The sequence below is a fragment of the Macrobrachium nipponense genome, chromosome 40 (assembly GCF_015104395.2).
Source record: "Macrobrachium nipponense isolate FS-2020 chromosome 40, ASM1510439v2, whole genome shotgun sequence".
In the NCBI taxonomy this organism is placed as follows: domain Eukaryota; kingdom Metazoa; phylum Arthropoda; class Malacostraca; order Decapoda; family Palaemonidae; genus Macrobrachium; species Macrobrachium nipponense.
Genome location: NC_061101.1, coordinates 49,896,666 through 49,923,749, shown reverse-complemented (window position 1 = coordinate 49,923,749; position 27,084 = coordinate 49,896,666). Strand labels below are relative to the sequence as shown.

Below are 27,084 nucleotides of genomic sequence, written 5' to 3'. Positions count from 1 at the left end.
TCATAAACACGGTAGGAGTTACGATGCTTGAACGTTTTCTCGACCTGTGCGGCTAGTTTTCAGACAATTATAGTCTATTTTTTACACGTAATTAATTCGAGTTCGTAGCATTGATAGACTATATTCCTTGCAGTAATGAAATAAACAATATATGATTCTTTGATTGGTACGGGTTCATGCACTGGAGGTAAATGAATTCAATTATTATTACCAAGTCATCGTAACTCCGCACGTGTAGTTCGTTCGCGGCACAAGTCGCACAACACCTTTAAAACCATTCTATTCATAACCCCCTGCAGGCTTAACCATGAGATACTACTACGATCTGCATTACCGAAACTACAAACAAGTTCACTAAGTTACAAACATTAATAAAATGAACAACATTGACGATCTGGTGTAACAAAGGCTTAATAAAACTCAAATGGTGAACGGTAAACAAAGCGAGCGAAACAACAAAAATGATATAAGCATAAAGAACGCTTCCAACGGGAACTCATTCACCTTACCAAGTGAGTTCCCGTTTTCGTCGAATCCAAATTCTATACATAACCTATTTTCATAAATTCTCCAGATTTCTCGATTATTTTAATCAGAATAAAGTCTTAAAAATATCAAAACACTAATATACGCGTCATTAGTTGATTTTATGCTTAAATACATCACATACACCTACAACGCATTCCGTGGCATTTTAACACCGTAGCTTAAATATCGCCACATTACCTATAAATACGGCGTCAAATCCATAAGCAAAAGCGGAATAGAGGAGTTTCAGAATAAAATCATTCACTGGGAGGCGACTAATGAAACAGAAACCGACATTTTGGTTAAAACTCTGTTGTTTTCTTGTTTGGGTATTTACCTCTGAACATCAAACAGTCATGGTAAGCCCCTTCGTTTGTTATTCCCCGTTTCCCGACTGATATTATGGCCGAAGTCGCGTGGGATGGTGACGTTTGTGGTTTTGGGATAGGCAGGAGGACTGCAAGAGGCCATGATTTGCTTAATGTTAGGTCAAAGACTTGAGGAGACGGGGGCTGAAATGCCGGTGTAAAATAGCCCACCTTAGTGTGCCTTGAACTTCTAACCTTCTCGGGTCGGGTTTTGCTTTAGTTTATTGTCTTCGCACCTCATGAATTCCATATTTTATAATTTTTAAAATCTAAATTGAATCATTTTTTCATCCTCCACGGGCTTTTAGGGGCTAACCAGATCGTAACTTGGAACATAGGGTCACAGACAGTCTCTGCACCATACTTAGGCTAGATAGGTAGATAGGAATTGGGGTTTGTGGGCCACGTAGGGGTCAGGAAAGTTGGTCGGCCTTTGGCACGATTTCTTCATTTTAGACAGACTTTTTTTCAACGAAACAGTTTCTTTTAGCAAAATTTAAATGTTTAGGTAGTACCTACAGTGGAGACTGGAGGCGACTTAGGAAATGATAAAAAAAATTTTATCGGTAAGGTAGCCTACCTATCTCCACCTGTACATATTATCGCCATAAACACCAATTACTTAGTTCTTGGTGCAAAATATTCAGTTTTGTATTTACCTAGTAGTCTCCTATATGTCCAATAAGAATGGTGACCTTAATGAGGAATTGGATTCATTTGGATGGCCGAAAGCCAGAGGTAGGAAATGACTGAGCGATGGCATACCAGTCACCTTCCCGAAAAAGTACTTGAATTTGCTCCCTTGAGGATCAGTTAAGATTCGTGGCCGTAGATATAGGGTACTTATCCGCGGCGGCCTAGACTATGGCAGTTGCGGTTTTTCTATGCAGTTTTACTTACTGAACAAGAATTTTAAATAATATTTATTCGGATGACTGTAATTAACCCCCTAGGGGCCAGCACTAAATACGACGAAATACATTGGACGCCCTTTCGTCGTGTTTAGTACTGGCCCCTAGGGGGTTAATTACAGTCGTCCAAATAAATATTACTTAAAATTCTTGTTCAGTAGGTAAAACTGCATAGAAAAATCGCAACTGCCATATTCTAGACCGCCGCGGATAAGTACCCTAGATCTACCTTCGTGGCCCTTCCAGGCAGCACAACGAGACCTCTACGTTCCTCTGGAAGTGTTTTCTCCTCAATTACGAAATGTGGCATACCTACCTAATTCAAGCGCTTTTTTGAGAAGTGACTTGCGTTCCGAAAGAGATGGCCGCTAGGGTAAATGACCGAACGATGACATAGTGGCCACCTCTCAGAACGCAGCCACTATCCAAAAAAGTGCTTGAATTATGCCTTTATTTCGTAATTTATGAGAAAACACTGGTATATATTTCTATGTGAGCATTCCGCACGACCGCATCGTTCGTCCCCGCGAATACGAAAACCACCAGGAATAGGGGCGTCAAATGTATTTCGCCATGTTAAGTACGAGCCCTTGGGGGTTAATTACAGTCGTCTGAATGAATATTACTTAAAATTCTTGTTCAGGAGGTAAAACGGCATAGAAAAACCGCAACTGCCATAGTTGAGGCCGCTGCAATGTAGATCTACCAAAACATTTAATTCTAGAGGAGCATAGAGGTCTTGTGTGCTCCCTAGATGGGCCACAACTCTGACTGATGCTCATGGCAATGAATTGAAGTACTTTTTTGGGTTAGATCTATATTACTAGGTATTCCACGGCGGCCTAGACTATGGCAGTTGCGGTTTTTCTATGGAGTTTTACCTCCTGAACAAGAATTTTAAGTAATATTTATTTGGATGACCGTAAATAACCCCCAGGGGCTCGTACTAAACATGGCGAAATAAATTTGACGCCCCAATTCCTGGTGGTTTTCGTATTCATTTGGATGAACGATGCAGAATGCTTATATAGAAATGCCCTTTTTTGGGAAGTGGATGCGTTCCAACAGAAGAAGGTAGCCTATCTCCAGCTTTACATATTAACGCCAGCTATAAAGACCTAGTTCTTGGTGCAAAATATTTATTTTCGTATTTTATAGTCTATATCCAACAATGAAGGGTGACCTTAATGAGGAGTTGGGTTCATTTGGATGGCTGAAAACCAATGAGGTGAATAGTATATAAAGAAGGCCGCACAATGATATCCTTTGGGGTAAATGACCGAGGCGGCGACATCTCCTGGAAAGCGGCCACCTTCCTGAAAAAAGTATACTTGAATTTGCTGCCATGAGTGTCAGTCAAGAGTTGTGGGCCTTTCAGGCAGCACACCAAAACTTCTATGTTCCTCTCGAAGTAATTGTTTTCTCCAAAATTACAAAATAATGGTATATGTAATTCAATCACTTTTTCAGGAAGTGACTTCGTTTTGAGATAGTTGACCGCTATGTCAGCGTTGGGTCATTTACTCTATTAGGCTAATATCAGTTTTTGGCAAAACATAGAAAAGGATTTCTACAGTACAGTACAGGTGAGATAATCTGAGAAATGTACCAAGATTATAAAATTTACCAACATACTATGTTTTCATGTTCATCCCCAAGGAGCTTGTACTAATCATGGCAGAAGCTCCATTGTTCACTGTGTTTAGTACCAGTCCTTCTTGGAAGAATGTAAAGTTATAGACAAAAGATGGTGAATTTCTCATTATCTTAGTCATTTTCTCAGATTATCTCAGCTGTATTGGATGTTAACCTGGTACGTATATAGCTACCATTGTTAAATTCCAGGGTAAACAAATGCCAAGTTTAAAGGAAAGAAGATGGCTGCACAAAGATATGGTTTATTGATATAATTTGTCGACCATGCAATATAAAAATGTATTGGTAAAACTTCAGAAGCATGCCGCCCTGGATATTAAAAAAAAATAATCGCCTACCTGGAAAGAGCATGTGAAAAGCTATTTAAAAAGTATAATCATTATGTGAGAGATGGAACGAGGTGGAATTAAATGAGTTTGATAAGTTTTTACCTCAAATTTTGCCTAAGTTGGGAGAGATGTTTCCTCTACGGTAATGTTTACTTTTAATGAGGCCATGTAACTACTAAAATCCGCAGAGAAATGAGTACACTATGACATCTTACACATTTGGCCAGTCACAGTTTCATTTTTTGACACCTCAGAAACTTTGGCCAATGGCGTGGGCGTTCGAAAATTTTCTCGGCGCAAGAATACATCATCCATTCAACGCTATTTCAGTTCCTTCTTAGACATAGAGCTGGTAGCCAGCACTTCTGGGCAGCATTTACAGGATAATATTCCATATTGACGACATTCCAGCATCTTGTAGAGACTTATTTAAGTTATGGTGATTTTTGTCTTGTGTACTCTGAAAATACACAAAAACTGGTGGATTTGTACCAAGAGACATTGTGCCCTTAAGAGGGGGTTGCAGGGGGTGGTGAACCTCCCCACGCCAGGCCTAGGTAAGAGTTTGGCAACCAAGGTTAGGTTAGGCGGTTGTGTTAGGTTAGGTAGTGCCACTCCAATCACTTTTCTCCTGCTCCCCCCAACCCGAAATTGTAGTAGTAGGTTTAGGGTTAGATTATGTGTGTAAGAGTAAGTGATAGTTTCTTCTTTTTAAAGAGTTTCCTCATCCTTTGCCATTTTTCATCGTTAAACCTTAAAAAACTGGTGCAGCCCTCTCCTAAACATTTACCAATGCATGTATATAATACTTTGATCCCCTTTTATATATTTACGAAAAAGTTAGTTAATAAATAATAACTATCTCCATGCAGAGCTCTTTCTTAGAATTTTTTGTACATTTTTATATTTAATCCTCCCCTCTATAGCCAACAATTATAGGGGGACCTAATGAGAAATTGGGTTTATTTGGGTGACAGAAAACTAATAAAGATGGCAGTGTGCTATTAGAAAGGTACAACATGTGTAAATCATAAGATATGCTTACACGGTTGAAGGGGCGGATTTGAGAATGACGGGAGTAGGCTATAACACTACCTTCGAGTGGAAGCTCAGTCCATATTCCCTATGTTCTGTTTTACTTGGGGAGGGGTTGGAGAGGCAAAGCTCCCCCAGCCAGGTCAGGGCACAGCACCCTAATTCAGGTTAGGAAGGTAAGGTCTGGTTAGGACAAGACATTGCTTTCTATGAAAGGTTAGGTTTTTGTTGTCAGCGGAACCTGTGTTCATCGTTCTCAACTGCTCCAGTTGAAGGAAAACTAGGCAATAATGGAGACTAGTATTGTGGCCTGGATTCTGGCAGTTTTTAAATGGAATAGAAGCCTTTTATGTTTTTGTCTATATACCCAGTTTATGATATTTATTGTCTACAGGCAGTCCCCAGCTTATGACAAGGGTTCTGTTCTTGAGATGCGCTGTAAGCCGAAAAATGTCATAAGACGGACAATCAGAAAAAATCCTAAGAAAACCTTACTTTTAATGCTGGTGTTATATTAAAAACTATGTAAACTGCATTTTTATTGCATTTAATAATATATTGTCTATTGTTTCTTTTTTCAAGTTCATACCTGAGTGATTGGTAATAAATACAGCTTCCATTTTGCACGTAAACTGGTAGTAACTGAAGCAGAAGGGGGGGGGGGGTTGCATTATTAGGCCTTTTCCCTTGTGGTTATTGGTAAAAAGTACACATAAACACAATGACTTTGAGATTTATATGAATACGTACCGGTATATAATTTTGTAATAGTTGAATTTTGATTACGATGATATTTGGTATTTTAGACATTTAAGTAAATTATGACTTTTTTTTTTTCCCTCCAGGATGTGTTTTTAATGGTAAGGCGGAAGAAGACTACAATCTTCACAGATGCCAAAGAGACGACAACTGTAAGAGAACTCAAGAAAATCATTCAAGGTGAGTTTAATCATTCTTTGATGTATCAACCATTGCACCAAAGTTCATAAAAATTATTCTTGGACAGATTTAACATTCTTGCTGAGATTAGCAGTAAATGTAATATAGCGATACTAATGTTGAATCTTGAACACACCAGCAATGGTTAATGGTTGCAGTGTTTTTTAATGTAATTATGACTGATGCTTTTGTGACCTTTTTTTAACACTGTTTTGGTCCTATTGATAGATTTACCAATACATAATAGTATTACCTATTTGTTTTCATCGTGAAAATTCCTTATTGTCTGGACTCTTCAAGAAATTCAATGTTCCCAATCTTGTTTATTCATAAAGGCCCCATGATGACGTATATTGGGTCTTTAGAGATAAAAAGTTTTCACATATTCAACCAGTGCTTCTAATTCCCTCCTTAGGAAACCAAAAAATTCAGTCTGATCGTAAGTTTAGGTAATTTACATTTTGAAGTAATATTTTTATCATTACATTTTGAAATATTTTTATCATTTTGTATGAAACAAGTAGCACAAAATCGTTTTCCTAACAGTACAATTAACTTCGGTGGTTAGAACTTACCCTCCAGGTTTCATTGAGTCTTGTGTAGTCATTTATGAAATATAAGTCTACTTGCATTATAAATTTCTGAAAAGTTCAAAAGAAAAAGTGCTTATTTTTCAATAACTGGAAACTGTGTTTTTCAGTGAAATTGTTTCATATTAGAATATACCCGGATTTATAATTCCCATTGATGTAACTTGTTACCAAGGCCAAGTACATTTAATTGGTATAGTATTTAATCATAAGTGACAAGTTATCACAAACCTTCGTGTGATCTAATCAATTTTAGTTTTAAGCAGTGATTTTACTGTAGTCGTGCTATTATAGTACCAACATTTTCTTCATTTCCATTTCCATGCAAGGTAATTAGACTACAGTTATCAGTTTCCAACTTGAAGGGACAATATGTGGAATTTTGCAATAATTTGTCTTTCACTGAAAAGAGTGAATAAAATGTACCTCAGTGCTTCTGAAACATATACTGGTTGAGCAAAAGTACTGTAGGAAGTGTTTGTTTTTGCATTAAACTTTCTGAAAATCAACTAGTTTTTAAATAACGCTAAATTTTTTGGAAAAATCAGGTCCAAGCCAATCAGCCAGTATCAGGAAAATGATCGGGCATGTAATCTGTTCACACAGTAGTACAGTGGACCTCACGTTCTCCGGGTTCGCGGACTCACACATTTGCGGATTTCTCTCTGGAATGTTTCCCCACATTATTCATGGAAAATTCGCACATTCGCGGTATTTTTCTATGAGAAATATCCACAAATTCTGTTTTTTTTATACATTCAACTTACCTGGCAGATATATACATAGCTATTGACTCCGTCGCGCCGACAGAATTTCGAATTTCGCGCACACGCTACAGGTAGGTCAGGTGATCCACCGCGCCGCCGCTGGGTGGCGGGAATAGGAATTCCCATTCCCGTTTTCCATCAGATTTTTTCTGTCGGCCATACTGGCAACATCGTTGTTGGTATCTCCGGCTGGATTTCGTTTTTGGATACAATTGATCATCGTTTTGGACCCTTTGGTGACGTATTTGGATCGTTGTACTGGCATACGCTTTTGTGGATCGTTATTTGGATTTTGGAATTTTCATCATGATGTCTGATTCTGGAAGTGTGGTGAGAATGTGTGTGAATGAAGGGTGCAAGGTGAGAATGCCGAAAGCGTCGGTTGATCCTCACACTGTATGTAAAAGATGCAGGAAGTATGAATGCCTCGCATGGATAACAACTTGTCATGAATGTGAGAGTTTGAGTGCTGAAGGGTGGAAGTCTCTAACTTCTTATTAGGAAATTAGAGAAAGACCGGTTAAGGAAGTCATCTTCCAAAACCAAGCCTAGCTCTCAATCTTCAAGTGGTTTGGTGAGTAATATTGTACCCTCCTCTAACATTATGAACGCTCCTTGTAATATTTCAGGTCCTTCTCCGAATGCAGATCCTACGGACTCTGCTTCGGAGATAGCAAGCCTTAAAGCTGCGCTTATGAAAATGGAGCGCAAAATGGCTGCCATAGAAGGTAAGCAAAGTAGTGCTGTGGAAAGTGATGTGAATTTCCCCAGTGAAGTGGAGGAGGCGTCTGATTGGCTTCACAACGCTCCCAGGCCTAGACCTCTTTCAAGCTCCCAAGCCCAGAGGAGAAGGAATGTCGAAAGCCTTACGGAGGTTATGGAGGATCCCCACCAGTCAGACGTCTCTTCGGCAGAATCTGTAACGTCACAGACTGCCAGAGAACGCATTAGAAAAAGCGTTCTACGTGAATGTTTTTCGTCATCGGAGAATTCCTCACCTAAAAGAGGATGGAGATCAGCGGGATCGTTCTCGTCCCCTTGAGAGGATCCTGGGAAGAATCGGGCATAAACTCGAGTCCGGAACGTTTTTCGGAGGACTCCCCGACAGAGAATAAGAAAGCAAAGGTTTTGGCTTCTCCCGATAAGTTGTGGGGAATGGAGAAAGAAGGCTCTCCTTCCTCTCGTTTAGACCAGAGAGAAGAAACGACGAAGATATTAAAAGATATGCAAGAGTCTATTGCTTCTCTAGTCGGGGTTCTTTCGAGAGATCCTCCAAGAAGAAAGGATGTTAATCTTCCTGTGAAGAAGTCAAAAAACCCTTACTATCAACCTCCCAGAAAAGAAGATTCTTCTTCGGATGAAGGGTCTATTTTTCACAGACCCGCGAGTTCGGGGCGCGAGGCGCCAGCCAGGCGTGAAGCGCCAGCCGCGCGAAGCGCCAGTCAGGCGCGGAGCGCCAGTCAGTCCGCAAAGAACTAACACGTAAGCGCGAGGCTCCAATCAGGCGCGACGCGGCAACCAGGCCCTATCCGATATCGCATGGAGGGACGACTAGGCGCGAGAAGCTGGCCAGGCGTGAGGAGCCAGCCGCGCGTGAGAATTCCTACAAGCAGGAAGAGACAATCAGGGGACGGCGCCAATCAGGCGCGAGCGCCATCCAGGCGCGAAGGCGCCAGCCAGGCGCGAAGAGCCAGCCAAGGCGCGGCGCCAGAGCGCCAGACTGCCGAGAAGCGCCTACCAGGCGAGAAGCGCTAGCCAGGCGCGAGGCGCCAGGCGGCCGCGAAGAGACATACAGGCGCGAAGCGCCAGCCAGACGCGACGCGATAGACGGCCGCGAAGCGCCAACCAGGCGTGAAGCGCGAGGCGCCAGCCGCGCAAGAGGAGCCAGCGAGGCGCGAAGCGCTAGCCGAGCGTGAGGCGCCAGCCGCGCGAGAAGATTCAACCAAGCGCGCAAGCGGCCCAGTCAGGCGCAAGGCGCCAGCTGATCATGAAGAGCGGCAAGAGCGAGAAGTTATAAGGGGTAATAGAAGATCTTTTCATGTAATGTCTTCGGATAGCGAGTCTCCTACAAGTAGAAACCCTAATGCAAGGAAGCAACCTGGTACATCGAAGGTTACGGTTTCAACCTCCATGTCTCAGGATGTTTTGGTGGATAAGAAAGGGAGAACTTCTAGATCTGTCAGTCTCTCTCCTTCTAGGAGTATTTCTCCTATAGGGAATATGTCTACGGACAAAGAATCTAATAAAAGAGCTCGCTCTCCTTCTAGGATGGAGTTGGATGAGGTGTCGGAGGAAGAAACCCCGAACAATGAGGGGGTATCTAACTACAAAGTGTTAGCCTCCTTTCCTCCTTCCTCCTACAAGGAATTTGGAGGACTCTCTAAGGCCCTGGCAGCTTCCTCCTTCCCCGAGATCTCTGTTCTCCAGTACGAAGGTTCCTAAACGTCTTTGTATTTTAAAAATGAAACCAGCCATATCAATGAAGAAGGCTATTCAATCTTTAAATAATTGGATGAAGGTGAAGAAGGAAGCTCAGAAGACAGTTTTTTGCACTCCTCCATGTAAGCTCGGAGGTAGGAGGGGAATATGGTACAGGACAGAGGAAGCGATGAGGCTTATGCTTCCATCTTCCGCGGAGGCGGATTTTTCAAGCTTGGTTGAAGCATCGAGAAGACATGCTTTGAATACAGCTAAAGCATATTGGAGCATGTCAGAATTGGATCAACACCTCAAGGGACTTTTCCATGTACTAGAAGTTTTTAACTTCTTGGATTGGTCCCTTGGAGTGCTGGCCAAGAAGGCAAATGAACCAGATGTTTTAGAACCTGAAGTTTTACATTGCATTTTATATCCTGTATGGGGATAAGGCGGTTCAGGATGGATCGGGAGAATTGTCATCTCTATTTGGAGCAGGAGTAGTGAAGAAGAGATCATTATTTGGTTCATTTCTAACCAAAGCGGTTTCTCCTTCACAAAGGTCAGCCCTGTTATACGCTCCTCTCTCGGATCACCTTTTCCCTTCGCACTTGGTGAAGGAGATTTCAAAGTCTTTTGCTGAAAAGGCAACCCAAGACTTATTAGTACAATCCTCCAAGAAATCAAGACCAACAGTACCAGTAGCGAAGAAGACTACTCGTACTCCGGTAGTGCCCTTTCGGAGAGGTTCCACCTCTCGTCCTCCAACGAAAAGGAAGACAGCAGAACAGAAAAGCGAGGAAGGTCCTCCTTTAGATCTTTCAAGAAATCAAAGTAGCAGCGAGGTACCTCCAAACATCTGTAGGGGCCAGGCTCCTAAACTTCGTAGGGGAATGGAAGATAAGGAAAGCCGACCCTTGGACACTAGCAGTCTTGGGGAAAGGTTACATTATACCTTTTCAGGACAGACCGCCTTTGTCGAATTCCCCAAAGGAACTGTCGGCGAAGTACAAGGACCCTGTTCTGAGGGAGACACTTCTTCAGATGGTGATAGGAATGAAGGACAAAGAGCAATGGAAGAGGTTCAGGATCCGTCCTCTCCGGGGTTTTTACAACCGCCACCTTTTTCTGTTTTTAGTTCCAAAGGCATCCGGGGGGGGATGGAGGCCAGTCTTGGACGTGAGCATTCTGAACAAAATATGTGGAAAAGAAAAAGTTCTCGATGGAGACTTCTGCCTCCGTACTTTCAGCCCTGCGAAGAGGAGAGACTGGATGGTCTCTCTAGACCTGCAGGATGCATATTTCCACGTTCCTATTCACCCGTCATCAAAGAAGTATCTCAGGTTTGTGATTCAAGGGAAAGTTTACCAGTTCAGGGCCTTGTGCTTCGGCCTCTCCACGGCTCCACAGGTATTTACGTACCTGATGCGGAACGTAGCCAGATGGCTACACCTGGAAGGCATAAGCGTCTCTCTGTACCTAGACGATTGGCTGATAAGAGCAAAATCCCAGGAACAATGTTTGGAGGATCTGAAGAAAACATTAGAATTGACAAAGGAATTAGGACTTCTCGTGAATCTCGAGAAATCGCAGATGACCCCCAGTCAGGACATAGTCTATTTGGGGATTCAGATGAATTCTCGGGATTTTTCGGGTTTTTCCGTCCCAAGAAAGGATTCTTCGGGGGATTCAGAAAGTTACATCCTTCCTAAAGAAAGACAGGAGTTCAGCCAGGGAGTGGCTGAGCCTTCTATGGGACTCTTTCTTCCCTGGAACAATTTGTATCCCTAGGAAGACTTCATCTAAGGCCTCTACAATTCTCCTAAAGAGATCTTGGACTTGGAAGAAGGGCCATCTGTCGGACACTTTTCGTGGTAACATTAGAGGTGAAGAAACACCTAAAGTGGTGGCTGCTCCCACTCAAAGAGAACAAGGGAGTGTCCCTAGAGGTTCGGAACCCAAACCAAATCTTGTTCTCAGACGCTTCAGAAACGGGATGGGGTGGGAGCGACTCTAGGGGCAAGAGAAGTCTCTGGCAAATGGAAGCAAGATAACAAAGAGATTGGCATATAAATGCCAAAGAAAACTATATGCAGTGTTTCTGGCATTAAAATTCTTCGAGTCAGAAGTAAGAAATCAAGTGATTCAAGTCAACGCAGGACAACACCACGGCGTTGGCTTATATAAAAAAACAGGGGGGACGCACTCGTTTTCCCTATTCGAGATAACGAAGGATCTGTTGTCATGGACGGAGGAGAGGAATATTACCCTCCTGACCAGATTTGTGAAAGGGGAAAGAAATATCAGAGCAGACAGGCTCAGCAGGACGAAACAAGTTCTCCCCACGGAGTGGACTCTGCACGAGCAAGTCTGCCAAAGTCTGTGGAACCTGTGTGGGGGAGGCCGCAGATAGATTTGTTTGCGACGTTCCTGTCAAAGAGGATAGAGAACTTCTGCTCCTTAGTAGAAGACCCGAGAGCGATAGCGGTGGATGCATGCTACTGGAGTGGTCGGGACTCGACGCTTACGCTTTCCTCCATTCAAGTTGCTAGGGAGTAGTGATGAAGAAGTTCGTAGCATCAACAGGGACGAGATTAACTCTCATCGCCCCGTTTTGGCCATCCCAAGATTGGTTCACAGAGGTACAGGAATGGACAGTAGACTATCCAAGATCTCTTCCAAACAGGATAGATCTTCTCAGACACCCCACTTCAAGAGGTTCCATCAAAACCTCCCCGCTCTCGCTATGACTGCCTTTCGACTATCGAAAGTTTGGTCAGAGCGAGAGGCTTTTCAAGCAAGGCTTCGAAAGCAATTGCTAGAGCCCGGAGATCGTCAACTATCCGGGTCTATCAATCGAACGTGGGATGTTTGTGTGTATTTAGAAGATGGCGTGTAGGAAGAATAAGCTGTCCTCCTCACGATACCTCTGGTGACCAATATAGCAGATTTTCTGTTATTCCTGAGAGAGGAATCCAATCTGTCCGTAGCTACAATAAAGGGATACCGAAGTATGCTCTCAGCGGTATTTAGAAATATGAGGCTTAAACTTGGCAGAGGATAGAGATTTGCACGATCTCATAAGATCGTTCGAGACGTCAAAATCTATATCCTCTACTCCGCCAAGTTGGAATCTGGATGTTGTGCTCAAATTCCTTACATCAGAAAAATTTGAACCTCCCGACCGTGCCTCGTTCAGGGATTGGACAAGAAAGTGTGTTTTTTTCTCATAGCCTTAGCGACGGCTAAGAGAATAAGTGAAATCCATGCCCTAGATTCTCGGGTGGGTTTTAAGAAAGACGCAGCCTCTGTTCTTTTCAAACTCTGTTTTTGGCAAAAAATGAGAACCCTTCGAAACCATGGCCAAGGAGTTTTGAGGTGAAAAGTCTTTCAAACTTAATGGGAGACGAAATTGAAAGAACTTTATGCCCGGTTAGAGCTCTTAGGTTCTATCTTTAAAAGAAGAAGAGTTGAAGGCATGTAAACAAAGTCTATGGTGCGCAGTTCGGGACACGGAAAGACCAATGTCCAAGAATGCGCTAGCGTATTGTATTAGAAGTGTGATTATGGAAGCTCATAGCGATTGTGCAGAGGATTCCTTTAAATTATTACGAGTTAAAGCTCATGAGGTAAGAGCAGTGGCAACATCATTATCATTCAAAAGAATATGTCCATGAAGGACATTATTAATGCGACCTATTGGAGATGCAACTCGGTATTTGCATCCCACTATCTTAGAGATGTTAAAATTACCTACGACAAGTGCTTCTCTCTAGGTCCTTTTGTGTCTGCGGATACAGTGCTGGGACTGAGGACACATATCGATCCTTAAACTTTTATGAAAAGTCTAATACTTCCATACCATACTGGTGGGATGGGCTCTAACTTCTTACCTGACGGCTAGTTGTTGCACAGGCGGCCATGGCCTTGTTTAGGTAAGGAACTTTGAGTTTATCTTACAGGATAGGCTTGGATAAAAACGGTGTCTTTGATTACGGAGATCTCCACTATTTGAGGCAGTTTTTGTGTTACTATTGTAAAAGTGCTTGGTGTCGCACAGGCGGCCATAGCCCTTGCTAGTGAGGAACTAGGAATGTGCCTTTTAAACGGAGTAGGATTAAAGACATTGTCTAAATTCGTACAGGGACCTCTCCTTTTAAGACAGTATCAGGATTTTCTGCTGACAAGAGTGCTTGGGCTAGCACAGGCGGCTTTTGGTGCTTTTGACAGTATGAGAATGTGCATAGGTCTTACAAGCGAGGTAGTACAAATTGAAATTATATTTGTTTATTTTTATTTTTATTTATTTTTCATAAAGAATTTGGTGTAAAATATTGTGATGAGTTTTTTGGTTGGTTGTTTGCAAGGAGTCCGGGGATGACTTCTTGCAATCTTAGATACAACATTTGGTTAGGTTAAGGTGCTCAGGATCCGGAATTGTGCCTCCTTAGAAAAAACGGTTCTTGTCATATAAGTGGATTGAAACCCTTTTGACCATAGCCCTTATAGGATCGGCCAAATAAGTGGATAAGACCCCTTTGGCAGACCTACAAGAACTCTTAGCAATAGATCAATATCTCGCTGAGGCTCTTGAGACTAAGCAGACTCCTGGGCATTAACCATGAAGTCTTCAGTCTAAACAGGTAGGAACCAATGGTTTTTATGTTATTAATACCTACAACGATGTGTGTTTTCCTGTTTAAATCAGTATTAGCTGTCTTTACCCTCCTCCAATGGTGTGAATCAGCTATGTATATATCTGACAGGTAAGTTGAATGTATAAAAATGATATTGTTATGATACAATAAAGTTTTATACTACTACCTGGCAGATATATACAATTAAAACTACCCACCCAGCCTCCCCTCAGGAGACAGATGGTGTAGAAAAAATCTGATGGAAAACGGGAATGGGTTCCTATTCCCGCCACCCAGCGGCGGCGCGGTGGATCACCTGACCTACCTGTAGCGTGTGCGCGAAATTCGAAATTCTGTCGGCGCGACGGAGTCAATAGCTATGTATATATCTGCCAGGTAAGTATGTATAAAACTTTATTGTATCATAACAATATTTTTTTTTTTTTTTTTTTTATCAATTTCATCATTATAAAATGCACTTTTTGTGATAAAGCTATTAAAAAACAAACTGAAAATTTTTAGTGGGTTTTTCTTGAGTTTTAACTAACAAAATAGGCTGTTTTTAGTGTTTTTATAGGGGTTCTAAACATTCGTGGGTTCTAACTATTCACGGGGGGGAGGGGGGTGTCTGGTAAGCATCCCCCGCGAATATGGGGGACCACTGTAGTATAAAAAAAAAGGTTTGAGTCTAGTTGTGTGAGAAATGCAGGACAACCAGCAGATCACTGGACAGCAGGAAAATGGGTAGGTACTAGCAGATCAGATGCTTGTAGAAAAAAAAATGGGGTGTCAGCAGATTAGCTGGTAATGGGAAAAGGATAGGCAGTAGCAGTTCAGCCAGTACAGTAGTAAAAACAAAGGAACACCAGCCAACCACTTGGTAGTAGCAAGGCCAGGTGCTAGCAGCAGATCAGTTGGTAAGTGCAAGAAGGTAGGGTGCCATTAGGTCAGCCGAGTGGTAGAGAAGGGGAGACTGCAACTAGGACATTCATTTGTTGTCAAAAGATGCCCACTGCCAGGTTAATCATAAGAAGAGAAGTTGGGTATTCCAAATCAGCCAGTATTAGGTTATTGTTGTGGGAGCATGCTAACAGATAAACCAGTTGTAGATAGTGGCATTGCCAGGGCAGTGGGAACGGGGGCACATCACCCTCAGAATATCTAATAATAGCGGTGGGGAGGGTAGGTTGGCCAGCTGAATCCCTATGCTGTTTTGAGGGGACATTTTGGAATGAGGCTTAAGGGAACCACAGGACCGTTGTTTGTCATTTGTCACTAGGAATGATCATTTAGAAATGTTGCTCTTAGAAGGAGTGTAAAGGAACGTGTCTGTATTGTAGTTGGAGATTAAGCTGGCCTAATGCCAGCACAGGGTCTTGCTCATAGAGCAGCCTGTAGAATGTGTCTGTAGCAAGAAATATTTTATTGTTCAGAACAATGGTAGAGGTATTATTTTTGGATAGTAGGCTAAGGTGGAAATGCTTACCAAAGATCACTAAATCTGGGTATTAGTAACTAGGGAAGAGACAAGATGTGTAATGTGATCCAAAACTAGTGCGAATTGTTCAAAGCTTATACCATTCAGTTAATTGAAGGGAAAAGATTTTAGCTTCCAGTGCATCTGTTGATTATAAGTAGTACCTACTAAAATTTTGTACTCGTCAAACCTCTGAAGAGGCACAAATAAAGAATTTGATATAAAACTCTACATTCATGGTATTTATCCTATGGTACTGAATAATTTAACAGATCTAGTGTCAGGTCTGTAGACTAAACAGTCGTAAATCAATCAGAGATATTTATCTTGTTTCTCATGTCATACATTTCCCAGGCACAACATCAAACCATGTTATTTTACATTTTGTCTGTTATATTTTCTCAATCTTCGTTCATGCTTGCATATTGCATTACTGTATTCTCACTCGTAACTTCAGAATTGGCTCATCTTTAGGTGTTTAGAATGGCTTGAAGGCAACCACATCACCTGAGTGACCTTAATCGATGAAAAAAAAAAAGCAGAATAAGAACTCCGTAACTTGAAGAAGAGAAAAATTAGATTAAAAGTGTTCTTTTGAATAGGGAGTTGGAGGAATTTTGGAATATCCCATACTTGAGGGATAAGTCTTAAAGAAGCAGGATCTTCACTTTTTCAAAGTCCTCTGATTATTACAGTTTATGAATTTTATCAACTCACTGATACAGTTATATCATGGGAAAATCTCTGAAGAACCAGGGTCTGTATTTCTCCAGAATATTATGAATAAATTCTGCTGATGTTTGTATATTTTATAAACAGTAATCTGTGCAGTTATTTCATGAAGACAATACAGTTTATCACCATTTTCTACTGGGTTTTTATTTGGCGAGAAATTGATGATTTCAGTATTAATCATTTTGCCTGCTTGTTTACTTAGTCACTGATTGTTTTAGGTATAATGAAAGTTGAACCAGAGAATCAGCAGCTAATGAATGAACGTGGCAGTGAAGTTTTTGATGATGAGAAGCAACTGAGTGACTACAACTTGACAGCACAAACGGCACGAGCACAGAGCCCAGCAACTGTTGCTTTAGTTTTCAGGTAAGACTGAAAGTTCACTAGTTGATTGAAGAATACTGGTATTGCAGGAGGAATTGGAGAGAACATAGTGCCATGACTTTTATTAGCTGTACTTTTAAGTCTTGGTAATGTAGACCTCTGTTTCAGAATCCAAACCAGATTTACCTTGAGAAAGCCTGTTAAAATCTCATAAGGTTTGTTATCTCAGTTTTGGTGGTTCTGCAGTTTTACTAAGTCACCATCATACTTTGGCTAATTACAGTAAAACATATGGGTGACAGTAATCTTATTGCATATCTGGGAAAGATAGAGGTATCCTTTTCGGAGGATATATCGTACAATACTAGGCATATAAGCACAAACTTAGTTTTGAGAATGTAATGGAATGAAGAAGCTTTGTCAGGTAAACCAAAGAGTAAGAGTAGTTCAGGAATTCAGCCAGAGCCTAAGGTTAAAGATTTTGTACAATGATAATCTCAGAGAAAAGCAGATGCCATGCAAGTGTGCCCACCCAGGGGGAGAATGCCTGAATGCCTTAAGTTACAAGGTTTCATCACGGAATATTTCATTGATGAAACTGTGGTGGACAAGAGAAATATCAGACCGGGGGGATTGCTTTATCTATGCGAATCTAAATATCCCTGTGCCCCCTCTCTCTTTAGCACTTAGACCTGTTTCAAATTTTATAAGTTTCTCCCATCCAGCTGCCCATCCAACCACCCTAGCTTCCTCTTCGTTGTCTTGAATATCAAGGAGGGGTACCATGCTAGGAATAGAGTTATATTCAAAGTTACTATTGAGAGCTGCAGTGGTCTCTTCAACCAGCCAGTAATATCAAGACCTGAGATGTGAATCAGTATGCTAATGAGGGAGGGAGGTCTCTGGGCAGCTTACCTGCAACGATTACTAGAATGATGGATATTGTTTTCTTGCTATGTTCTCATTTCCATCAAGCAGGTGTTGTCTTCAGTTGAACCACCCTAATCATGTAGGTACCATCCCTTCATGATAGGTTGTGTGGATGTTTACGAGTCTCCTCGTAGAAGGTTTATTGCCCTAGGAATGAGCTCCATGAAAGGCCAGTGGTATTTTTGCAAGGTGTTCATAGTCATTGGTTTCTTCCTTTACCTTGTGTATGGGTAATAGCTAATTAACTCCCTCTACCTTAGGACCTATTGATGACCTCTTACACAGGTAACTACTACTAGCAGCAATTTTAATATGATACATGCTATTAAAAAAAACAACATCAGGGTGGAATTTAAACTTGATTGGCATGGAATATTAGAAATTTGGTAAATTATACATTATCATCAAAGAATATGGACCTTTTGATAGAAATAAGGTCATAGTAACAAAAATATAAATTCTGAATATTTTGGTAGCCTTTTCAGCAACTTACTTGCTCAGGAAGCATAGAAACAGTGCAAAAAGGATATGAATACCATTTCATTCTCAGTACGAGCTCTTAAGAATGTGGGTAAAGAAGAATCAGATTGTATTCCAAAAGTATTTCATGAACAATTTCAATGTGGCACATAGCAAACTGCAAACCTGTATGTAGTATGTAACGGTGTTAAAGGCATACTCCACCTCGAAGGATGTCTTAGTAAAGTATTGCTGGAAAACTTTGAAATCTCTAAAGGTAGGTGATGACTTACAATGTAAAATATTGTTCAATTCCAAACCATCTAAAGATGATATCTCTCTGAAGCCAAACACTCCTTGCAGTCAATTCAGTGGTTTATTTAGAGGAATTACAAGATTTTTAAAGGAAATTTTAGATCTTTGTCCTCAGAATGTTTACAAAGTTAAAAAACTCTGTGGATGAAAACTCTCATACATAATGTTCTCATCGGAATACTTGCAAGATTTTATCAATATTAGATATTAAAATTGTAAGAAAATACAAAATAAGACCTAAGCAATGCTTTAGTTGATGTGAAAATGTCCGTTTGACCAGAAGATGGAAGAACAACAGTGGTACAAAAAAAAAAAAAAAAAAAAAAAAAAACCTGTTCACTTACTGTGCCAGATGTACATCCAAAAAGATTCCATTTTGGAAACCATAATTGGGCATGGTTCCAAAGTCTCAAAACAGAAACAAGAATATAACCACTGAAAATGGATAGTTTTTAAGAAATGATAACACCACCAGTTAAGAAATATTGAAATCTAAGATTAGTAACTAATCATAATGCACAATAACCTAGACATGAATTGAATGTATACACAGCATACCATAAACTTAGCAGTGAACAGAACCTTGAGTATTTCCGTGAAGAAAAATGGTGAATAGGTTAAAATTGAAGTATTAAAATTTAACTAGACTCTTGTGATTGCTCATATCCAGGCTGCAGAGGCTGATTCCAAACTGATTCATGTGGCCGGTCATTAGTCCGGGTGGAACAATAGGATTTTTTGCATTTTAATCAAAACAACTGAAGCATGTCGAACGTGAGTGTAAGGCAGTCCCTGCTTATTGGTGGCCTCGTTAACGGCGATCCGGTTTTTTGCGGCACGTCCCGGCAATGCTGTTAACTGGATTTTCAGTGCCGTTGCATCCCCAGTTAACAGTGCTTTTAAGCGATTATTAGCGCTGTTATTGTGATTTTCAGTTAGCGGAGCTCGGCAGAGAACGGAACCCTTGCCATTAACAGTCACTGCCTAACCCCATTACCAAAGTGTAGGTTTCTTTCTTACAGAAAAATAGAAATTGCTTTTACAATGTTAATTGTGATTCAATAAACGTACAAAAGAACTTAATGACAAAAAGGCCCACATTATGCGCTCTGTGCTGACAAATCTAAATCTTCCTTTGATGTAGGGTTTGCTTTCATGTTGTCTAATGAAACAAGCCAGGTCAGTATTTCGTACCCAAATGGTGAATAGGTTAAAATTGAGTATTAAAATTTAACTTGACTCTTGTGATAGCTCATATCCAGGCTGGCAGAGGCTGATTCAAACTGATTCATGGCCGGTCATAGTCCGGAAAACAATAGGATTTTTTGCATTTTAAATCAAAACAACTGAAGCGATCGCTCGAACGTGAGTGTAGGCAGTTTACCCTGCTTATTGGTGGTCCTCGGTTTAAACGGCGATCCGGTTTTTTGTGCGGCCCGATTCCACGGCAATGCTTTGTTAACTGGATTTTTGTTTCATGGGCCGTTGCCAATCCCCCCAGTTAACCAGTGCTGTTCAAGCAGATTACTTAGCTGCTGTTATTGTCTGATTTTCAGTTAGCGGAGCTCGGCATTGAGAACGGAACCCTTTCGGCCATTGTAAAACTGTCACATACTGCCTAACCCCAATTACAAAAGGTGTAGGTTCCTTTCTTACCGAAAGAAAAATAGAAATTGGCTTTTACAATATTGTAATTGTGATTCAATTAAACGTACAAAAGAAACTTAATGACAAAAAGGCCCATATTATGCGCTCTGTGACTGAACAAAATTCTAAATTTCCTTCCCTTGATAGTTATGGGTTTGCTTTCATGTTGTCCTAAATGAACAAGCCAGGTCAGTATTTTCGTACCCAAATGGTGAATAGGTTAAAATTGAAGTATTAAAATTTAACTAGACTCTTGTGATTGCTCATATCCAGGCTGCAGAGGCTGATTCAAACTGATTCATGGCAGGTCATAGTCCGGAACAATAGGATTCTGCATTTTAATCACAACAACTGAAGCATGTCGAATGTGAGTGTAGGCAGTCCCTGCTTATTGGTGGCCTCGGTTAACGGCGATCCGGTTTTTTGGGGCACGTCCGGCAATGCTGTTAACTGGATTTTCAGTGCCGTTGCCAATCCCCAGTTAACAGTGCTGTTAAGCAGGTTATTAGCGCTGTTATTGCTGATTTTCAGTTAGCGGCGCTCGGCAGAGAACGGAACCCTTGCCATTAACTGGTGACTGCCTAACCCCAATTACAAAGTGTAGGTTCTTTCTTAAAGAAAAATAGAAATTGCTTTTACAATATGTAATTGTGATTCAATTAAACGTACAAAAGAACTTAATGACAAAAAGGCCCACATTATGCGCTCTGTGCTGACAAATCTAAATCTTCCTTTGATGTAGGGTTTGCTTTCATGTTGTCTAATGAAACAAGCCAGGTCAGTATATCGTACCCAATAATGCATCTGTTTTCATAGCAGAATTGAGAAATAAAAACATTAAACCTTAGAAATGTGTAGTTTTTAGTGACCAGAAGAGTGTAGAAGCCCTTCAAAACTGTCTTAAAAATCCCCTTGCTCAGCAAATTTTTTTTCTATGTATTGTATGAACCATTTATGCAGTAATGCTAAAATGTTTTGGGTTCTTGTGCTTTTCAGCATTAAATGAAATGACTAATGGTAATAAAAAAGCCTAGCAACAATAACTGTGACTAGATCAAATATATAATTTCCTGTCAGTGTTTGTTCTATTCTTTAGCAAATGGTAGTAACAAATTTGACCATTAAGGAATTAAAATAGAGTAAACCAGCTGAAGGGTTGTGGTGTTTCTCATTCCAAAAAGAATGTTTTATTGAAGTATTATTATCCTGTTTGTGAATAAGTCATTCTTGTCTACCCTCTAACCCAAGAAGACTTAATGAATAACCAATACAACACAATTCCTGAATGTAGAGAGTGCAGAACAACACTTAAAATCTTATATATTTTTTATGTGTAACGAACTTATACTCATAGCAACTGTCTTAACTTTTAGTCAACAAGTAAATCCAGTATATACTTAGGAAACTATATACAGTACTATAATCAGAATCATCACATACAGTTACTGAATTTTCAAGAACTTGCTGTATATTTAATAAGATCTAATATAGTTTGTTAGGAGTAGACTTTGTGTTGGCTTTATACTTGAAAATGTTACTCAGTGGTTGGTCTTTTTGAACTATATTTATAAAAAAGGTAATAAAATATTGGGAGTAGGTCTGGACATTATTAGTCATTCATAGGCTCATAAAAAAGTTCTCCAGATTGCATGGGTGTAGTTGATGGTCAAGTTAATCGTTTAGAACAAATTGGCATAGCAATGTGAAGTTCTTGGACTAATTTTTGCATGAAAAGTCCAGCTTTGGGGATGTAGGGATCTTGATTGATGGAGGATTACAGTTTTCACTGAAAATTGCTGAGGGATTCTTAATTTTTCCAATTTCTTTTAATTCAGGCAGGATAACGGGGAGTTCGAAAATCTAGAAATCACTCCTCTTTCATCTCCACCGGAGTTGCCAGAAGTCATGAAACCACAGGAACCACAGCCACACGAAATCAACTGAAGAGTATATATCTCGTTGCCTTTGGGCACCAAATGAGATTACCTCAAAACAATCCCACGAACAGCCTTAAAAGAATTAGTGAAATTTAAATCTTGAGAATCCCTTGTGTAAGGTAATGTGATTGAAGTTTTTTTTTTTTTTTTTTTTTTTTTTTTTTTTTTTTTTGTTTTTTTTTTTTTTTTTTTTTTTTTTTTTTTTTTTTTTTTTTTTTTTTTTTTTTATAATAAAGTTAGCTGGGAATATGAGACATTGAGCGTTACCTTTTAAGGTTAAACCATAATGCCATCTTTATTTTGTATGTCATTTTAACCATAATGTGTCTTGAAAGTAGGCAATGTCACGGTTAAAATTTGTACAGAGCTCCCAAGTAATGTACCTGTTAAGATACAGTTATAGAAATCCAAAGATATGGATGCAAAGTACCTACCTTATACTATAAATAATCTGTTAACTAAATTAGTCAGGAGTAGGTTTAAAGGGGACACAAGGATCATTGCTGGTCTTAGTGTGATTGTTGAAAAGTGTGGGATGTGTTTTCAATATTTTTAAGTGGCAGCATAATAAGTTTAAACATCGCTTATAAGAGCTAAGATTTTTCCCCCACAAGATGTACATGTAACACATCGTTAAGCATTTAAATGAGTGTTTCTTGGCACTTAAGTGGTAGATAATATACACCATAATTCATGTTCTGATGCCATAGTTTGAAAGCAGATGTTTATGCTGCATTTTCTTGCATATGTTAGCTTTAAATAATCTATTCTGCTATTTAAGCAAAGCTATATAAGTTACTTATTTTGTGACTGACTCAAAGGTATCAGTGTTTGAAATAGTTCTCCTTTATTTTTTTTTTCTTAAATGTTATATAAATATTTCATTAACCATGGTGGAAATTTCTGTTCAGCAATTTTGTTGTATGTTTCTTGAAGTTAGTCACTTCTATTTGCTGGAAGGAACCAGAATTTGCTCATAAGGTTTTAAATATTTTCTTTTTTTTTTAATTCTTCAATCACAAAAAGTAAAGGGCTTTTCATCATAAGATGAAAAGGGTATACTGTATGTAGATTGTGTTTCTACAATATATCACTGGAATGATTTGAGCAATTTCCATTCAATATTTCATAGTATGATTTTCTGCATACTTTCCATTTGGAAGCATGATCAGAATTACTCTGTAGACTGCTAGGTCTTTGTATTGATATGAAATTTACCAAGGAAACAGGTTAGAAAATGATGAATAGCATTAAGGATTAAGTAGCAAAAGCTTGACTAGATACAGCACTGCTAAAGTTAGTGATGTTGAATGAATTGAGATATTTGTTGGGTTTGAAGTTTGCTTAATTCTGGGTTTCCTTAGTTTTGGTTTAAGAGCTTATTCTCTTTTTAGTAGGTAATAAAAGTCAAAGTACGTACTAAGGTATAAATTGAAGGCAGATGCAAGGAATTGTGCCCGTCTCACTATTAATGGGAAAACTGTACATTAACATATGGGTTAGTAATGAATTGCATTGTTAAGGAAGAATTTCCCTTGTGAATCTAAGTTAATTTTTTATATATTTGATCAAAGCATTGCAGTTATTCAGCCCTATATGAATGATGGCTTGTTTTAGCATGTAGCAAAGAAATGCTTAAACCCCATATTTTATAGAAATTGCTCAAAATTTTGTATATCGAATTTAACAATTATCTACCATCCTTGCATATAGCAAATTAAGGATAATGTTAAATGGTGATTACTCAGATTAAATCCATACAAGTTTGTCTTTGGTGGATGGCATGATGGTTTATTGAATGGTTTCTTTATGAACAAAAAGTAGAACTGATTGGCAATTGTCAGTCGTTCATATAGGCAAGTTTTATATGCATATTTAATAGCTGTGTATTGAGGAAAACTGGTCTGCTGCTTGTTAAAGATAGAATTAGAAACTTTGCCCTCACAAACCTAGGTAAATAACTGGCCAGCTATACTTAGATCCGATATCCTTAGGTGCTGTTAATCATTGTTAAAGATTTGGGGCTGCCCCACCCACCCCCTCCCTCCCTCCCCTCCTCCTAAGTCCCAAGATTCAGTCATTGATATACTATGTTGATTTTGATGGTACACATCCTTAGGCGGGGTAGTTTATCATCAGATCCCTTCAAAAATCATAATTTCGTTTCCATTTTAAATTCATTTGTAACTTGCTAGAATTCCAATGTTTTTCAGGGCCTATGACTAATTACTTTTTTTTTGGAAGTTATTGACATTGAAAGCCTTAATCTGAAGTTGTAGCTTCAGTTTATGTTGTAGAAGGTAGAAGGATCTCCTTGGAGTTGCATTCATTTGAATAAAATGCCTTAGTTTTTTGAGGGTGAAAATGTAAGGAGGTAGGCATTTTCTTGGTCGGCAGTATTTAAAAGTCTGGAATATGTAATTGACACAAACTGATATTAATTGTTTGGGAAAAGAACTATTTGTTTTTTCTCTTTCTTTCCAAGCAAGGAATAGTTTGATGTGCTATGTTCTTTGGTTACCAGTTAATCTCCAGGCTCAGTTGCCTATAAGATTAAAAGCTATGTTTGATAGGCCCTTTAGAATGTTAATAGTATTAAATATTTATTACTATTTTTATTGTATCCCATTCCCCGATGTATGAATTTTGTACATTATTGTACGGTGTAGCGTTTGTGACATGGTATTTGGTTTAGATATTGTTATATGTGAAATTTGCATTTTTTTTCTTTTTTGTCACTCAAAACTTATTTTTTTTCCTATCTACTCATATCTGAAGATCATAAAAGCTAATATTTCATTGTAAATCAAGTAGTGTTAATGGTAATGCTTCAAATGTTTAACCAGACCTTTTCTTAGATTTTGTTTTCATCAAATTTTTTACAATAAATTTTCCTGTCAAAATTGCTTTTATTTTACCTCTATTCATGCTGGCTCCTCCCAGTTTCTTGACCCATAACTGTTGGGGATGATAGTTTAGTAATGATGTCCCAGTTCTTTGATGACATTAAACATCAAAGTCCTTGAAGAAGCCTTGCATCATAGCTGTGGACCCAATTAATTGCAGTTAGGCTTTTTTATGTAAACACTGCACAGATTAAAAAAAAATCTGTGTTTGAAACTTGAAGGGGTTGGAGTTGACAGCGTGTCTCTCCACCCATAAAATTGGAGTACCTTACCTGGCCAAACAAGAGGAAACTTTGCCGGTCCTTGCTTTTGGTGCTGTGTCCAATCTAGATGGACTGATTATCCTTAAGCAGTAAAGGTAAGGTGCATTCGTGTCTCCCACAGAGCAATTGCCATTTTAAAGGTTACAGTATTGCACCTCCCTGTGCGAAAGAGAACCCATCCTGAATTAATTCTTAAATTTATTTGTTGATGTGAACCCTCATCCTTTGACCTCTTGTGCACCATTGATTCTCCCTTTGGATTCTTCTACTCAAATAAGAATTTTAAAAAAATTTATGAGGAACCAAAACCAAACCACAGAATTCAGTGAAGACAGCCATTCTGATACTCTATTTGGAAATGAGAAAAATGAAGGCTCTCTTAATAATGCAACATGAAAACCAAATATTATGCACTGCTGAACGGAACAAGTAAAAAGTGAAAGGAAATTTAACTAAACCCTTTCAATGCAAAACTTGCAGGAAAAATGCTATAGCAACTCTGACTATACACACACTGGATCAAATGATCACAACAAAGTGGAACTGGTGAACCAGCTTGCATAGGATGATCAGAATTACCATCCAGGGTATCATTACTTGTACATAAAGAGTCTTTGCAGCATCCTTTTGGCCCCCAACTACAACCGCTTTCATTCCTTTTACTGTTTTGTTCATCTTCTCTATCTTCCATCTGACTTTCCATCCTCTAATAAATATTTCATAGTGCAACTGCATGGTTTTCCACCTGCTGCACTTTTGAAACCTTTTTAAGTCCCAGCAATTTGTCAATTGGCCTAAATTCTGTATTTATTCTACCATCCTAGGTCTAGTGTGTGTGCACATTACATATCCAATATAGAACTGAAATTACTAAGAAGAAGTGGCTAAACTTGAAGCAAAAGCAAGAGGGTTGCATGATCGAGTAAAAAAAAAAATCAAAATATAAGAAATATTGTTGAAGAAAATCTTAAAAATGCAGATGAGGTAATCATAATCAAAAATGAGTATAGCATTAAAAACCCAAATCAGTGTGATGTACTTTCACAAATACTGATTGTGGATGTTAGTCCCAATAGTGAACCTCTCGTTGTGCAATGTAAGCGTTATTTAGAGCGTCTCGGTGGCGTGCTTGGTATGGTGTTTGCATCCCACCTCGGTGGTCGCGAGTTCGATTCTTGGCCATTCCATTTAGGAGTGAGAGATGTGTATTTCTGGTGATAAAAGTTTACTCTCGGCGTGGTTTGGAAGTCACGTAAAGCCGTTGGTCCCGTTGCTGAATAACCAATGGTTCCATGCAATGTAAAAACGCCATGCCAACAAACAAACAAATAAGCATTATTTAAGGTTGTTAGCAGTGTCCCTTTGGCCCTTTTCATAAATCATCAATGTCACAAATGAAGTTGAACTGAATCACAGTAATATGATATATATTATCTATATATATATATATATATTATATATTATATATATATTATATATATATTATATAATAATAATATATATAAATATATATATATATAATAATACTAAAATAAATCACTAAAATAATGTTTCTGATCTTCAAGATAAGAAAAGTCCTCAGAAAAAACTCTGCCTAGAATATAGAAAAAATATTCATGACTATAACAAATGAATCCAGGTGTCAAACCAAAATGAATAAGGCTACCTAATCGATTACACTAAGCGCCTCAGCGGCGTGGTTGGTATGGTATTAGCGTCCCACCTCGGTGGTCGCGGGTTTGGTTCTCGGCCATTCTATTGAGGAGAGAGAGAGATGTGTATTTCTGTTAATAGAAGTTCACTCTCGACGTGGTTCGGACTTCGGAAGTCACGTAAAGCCGTTGGTCCCGTTGCTGAATAACCACTGGTTCCATGCAATGTAAAAGCACCATACAAACAAACAAATTAATCGATTA

The 27,084-nt window shown here is 39.4% G+C and overlaps 1 protein-coding gene across 2 annotated transcripts; it reads left to right on the top strand.

Moving 5' to 3' along the window:
• Nucleotides 1–736: 736 nt before the first annotated feature.
• LOC135212148 (elongin-B-like) lies at nucleotides 737–24,902 on the top strand. Of its 2 annotated transcripts, none has more exons than XM_064245560.1 (4): nucleotides 737–887; nucleotides 5,673–5,766; nucleotides 16,606–16,753; nucleotides 21,898–24,902. In XM_064245560.1, exons 1-4 carry the CDS (start codon nucleotides 807–809, stop codon nucleotides 22,004–22,006), a joined length of 432 nt encoding a protein of 143 aa, XP_064101630.1. In that variant the 5' UTR covers nucleotides 737–806; the 3' UTR covers nucleotides 22,007–24,902. The 2 variants fall into 2 exon arrangements, with proteins under 2 accessions (XP_064101630.1, XP_064101631.1); XM_064245561.1 differs by lacking the exon at nucleotides 737–887 and adding an exon at nucleotides 898–1,011.
• Nucleotides 24,903–27,084: the final 2,182 nt, after the last annotated feature.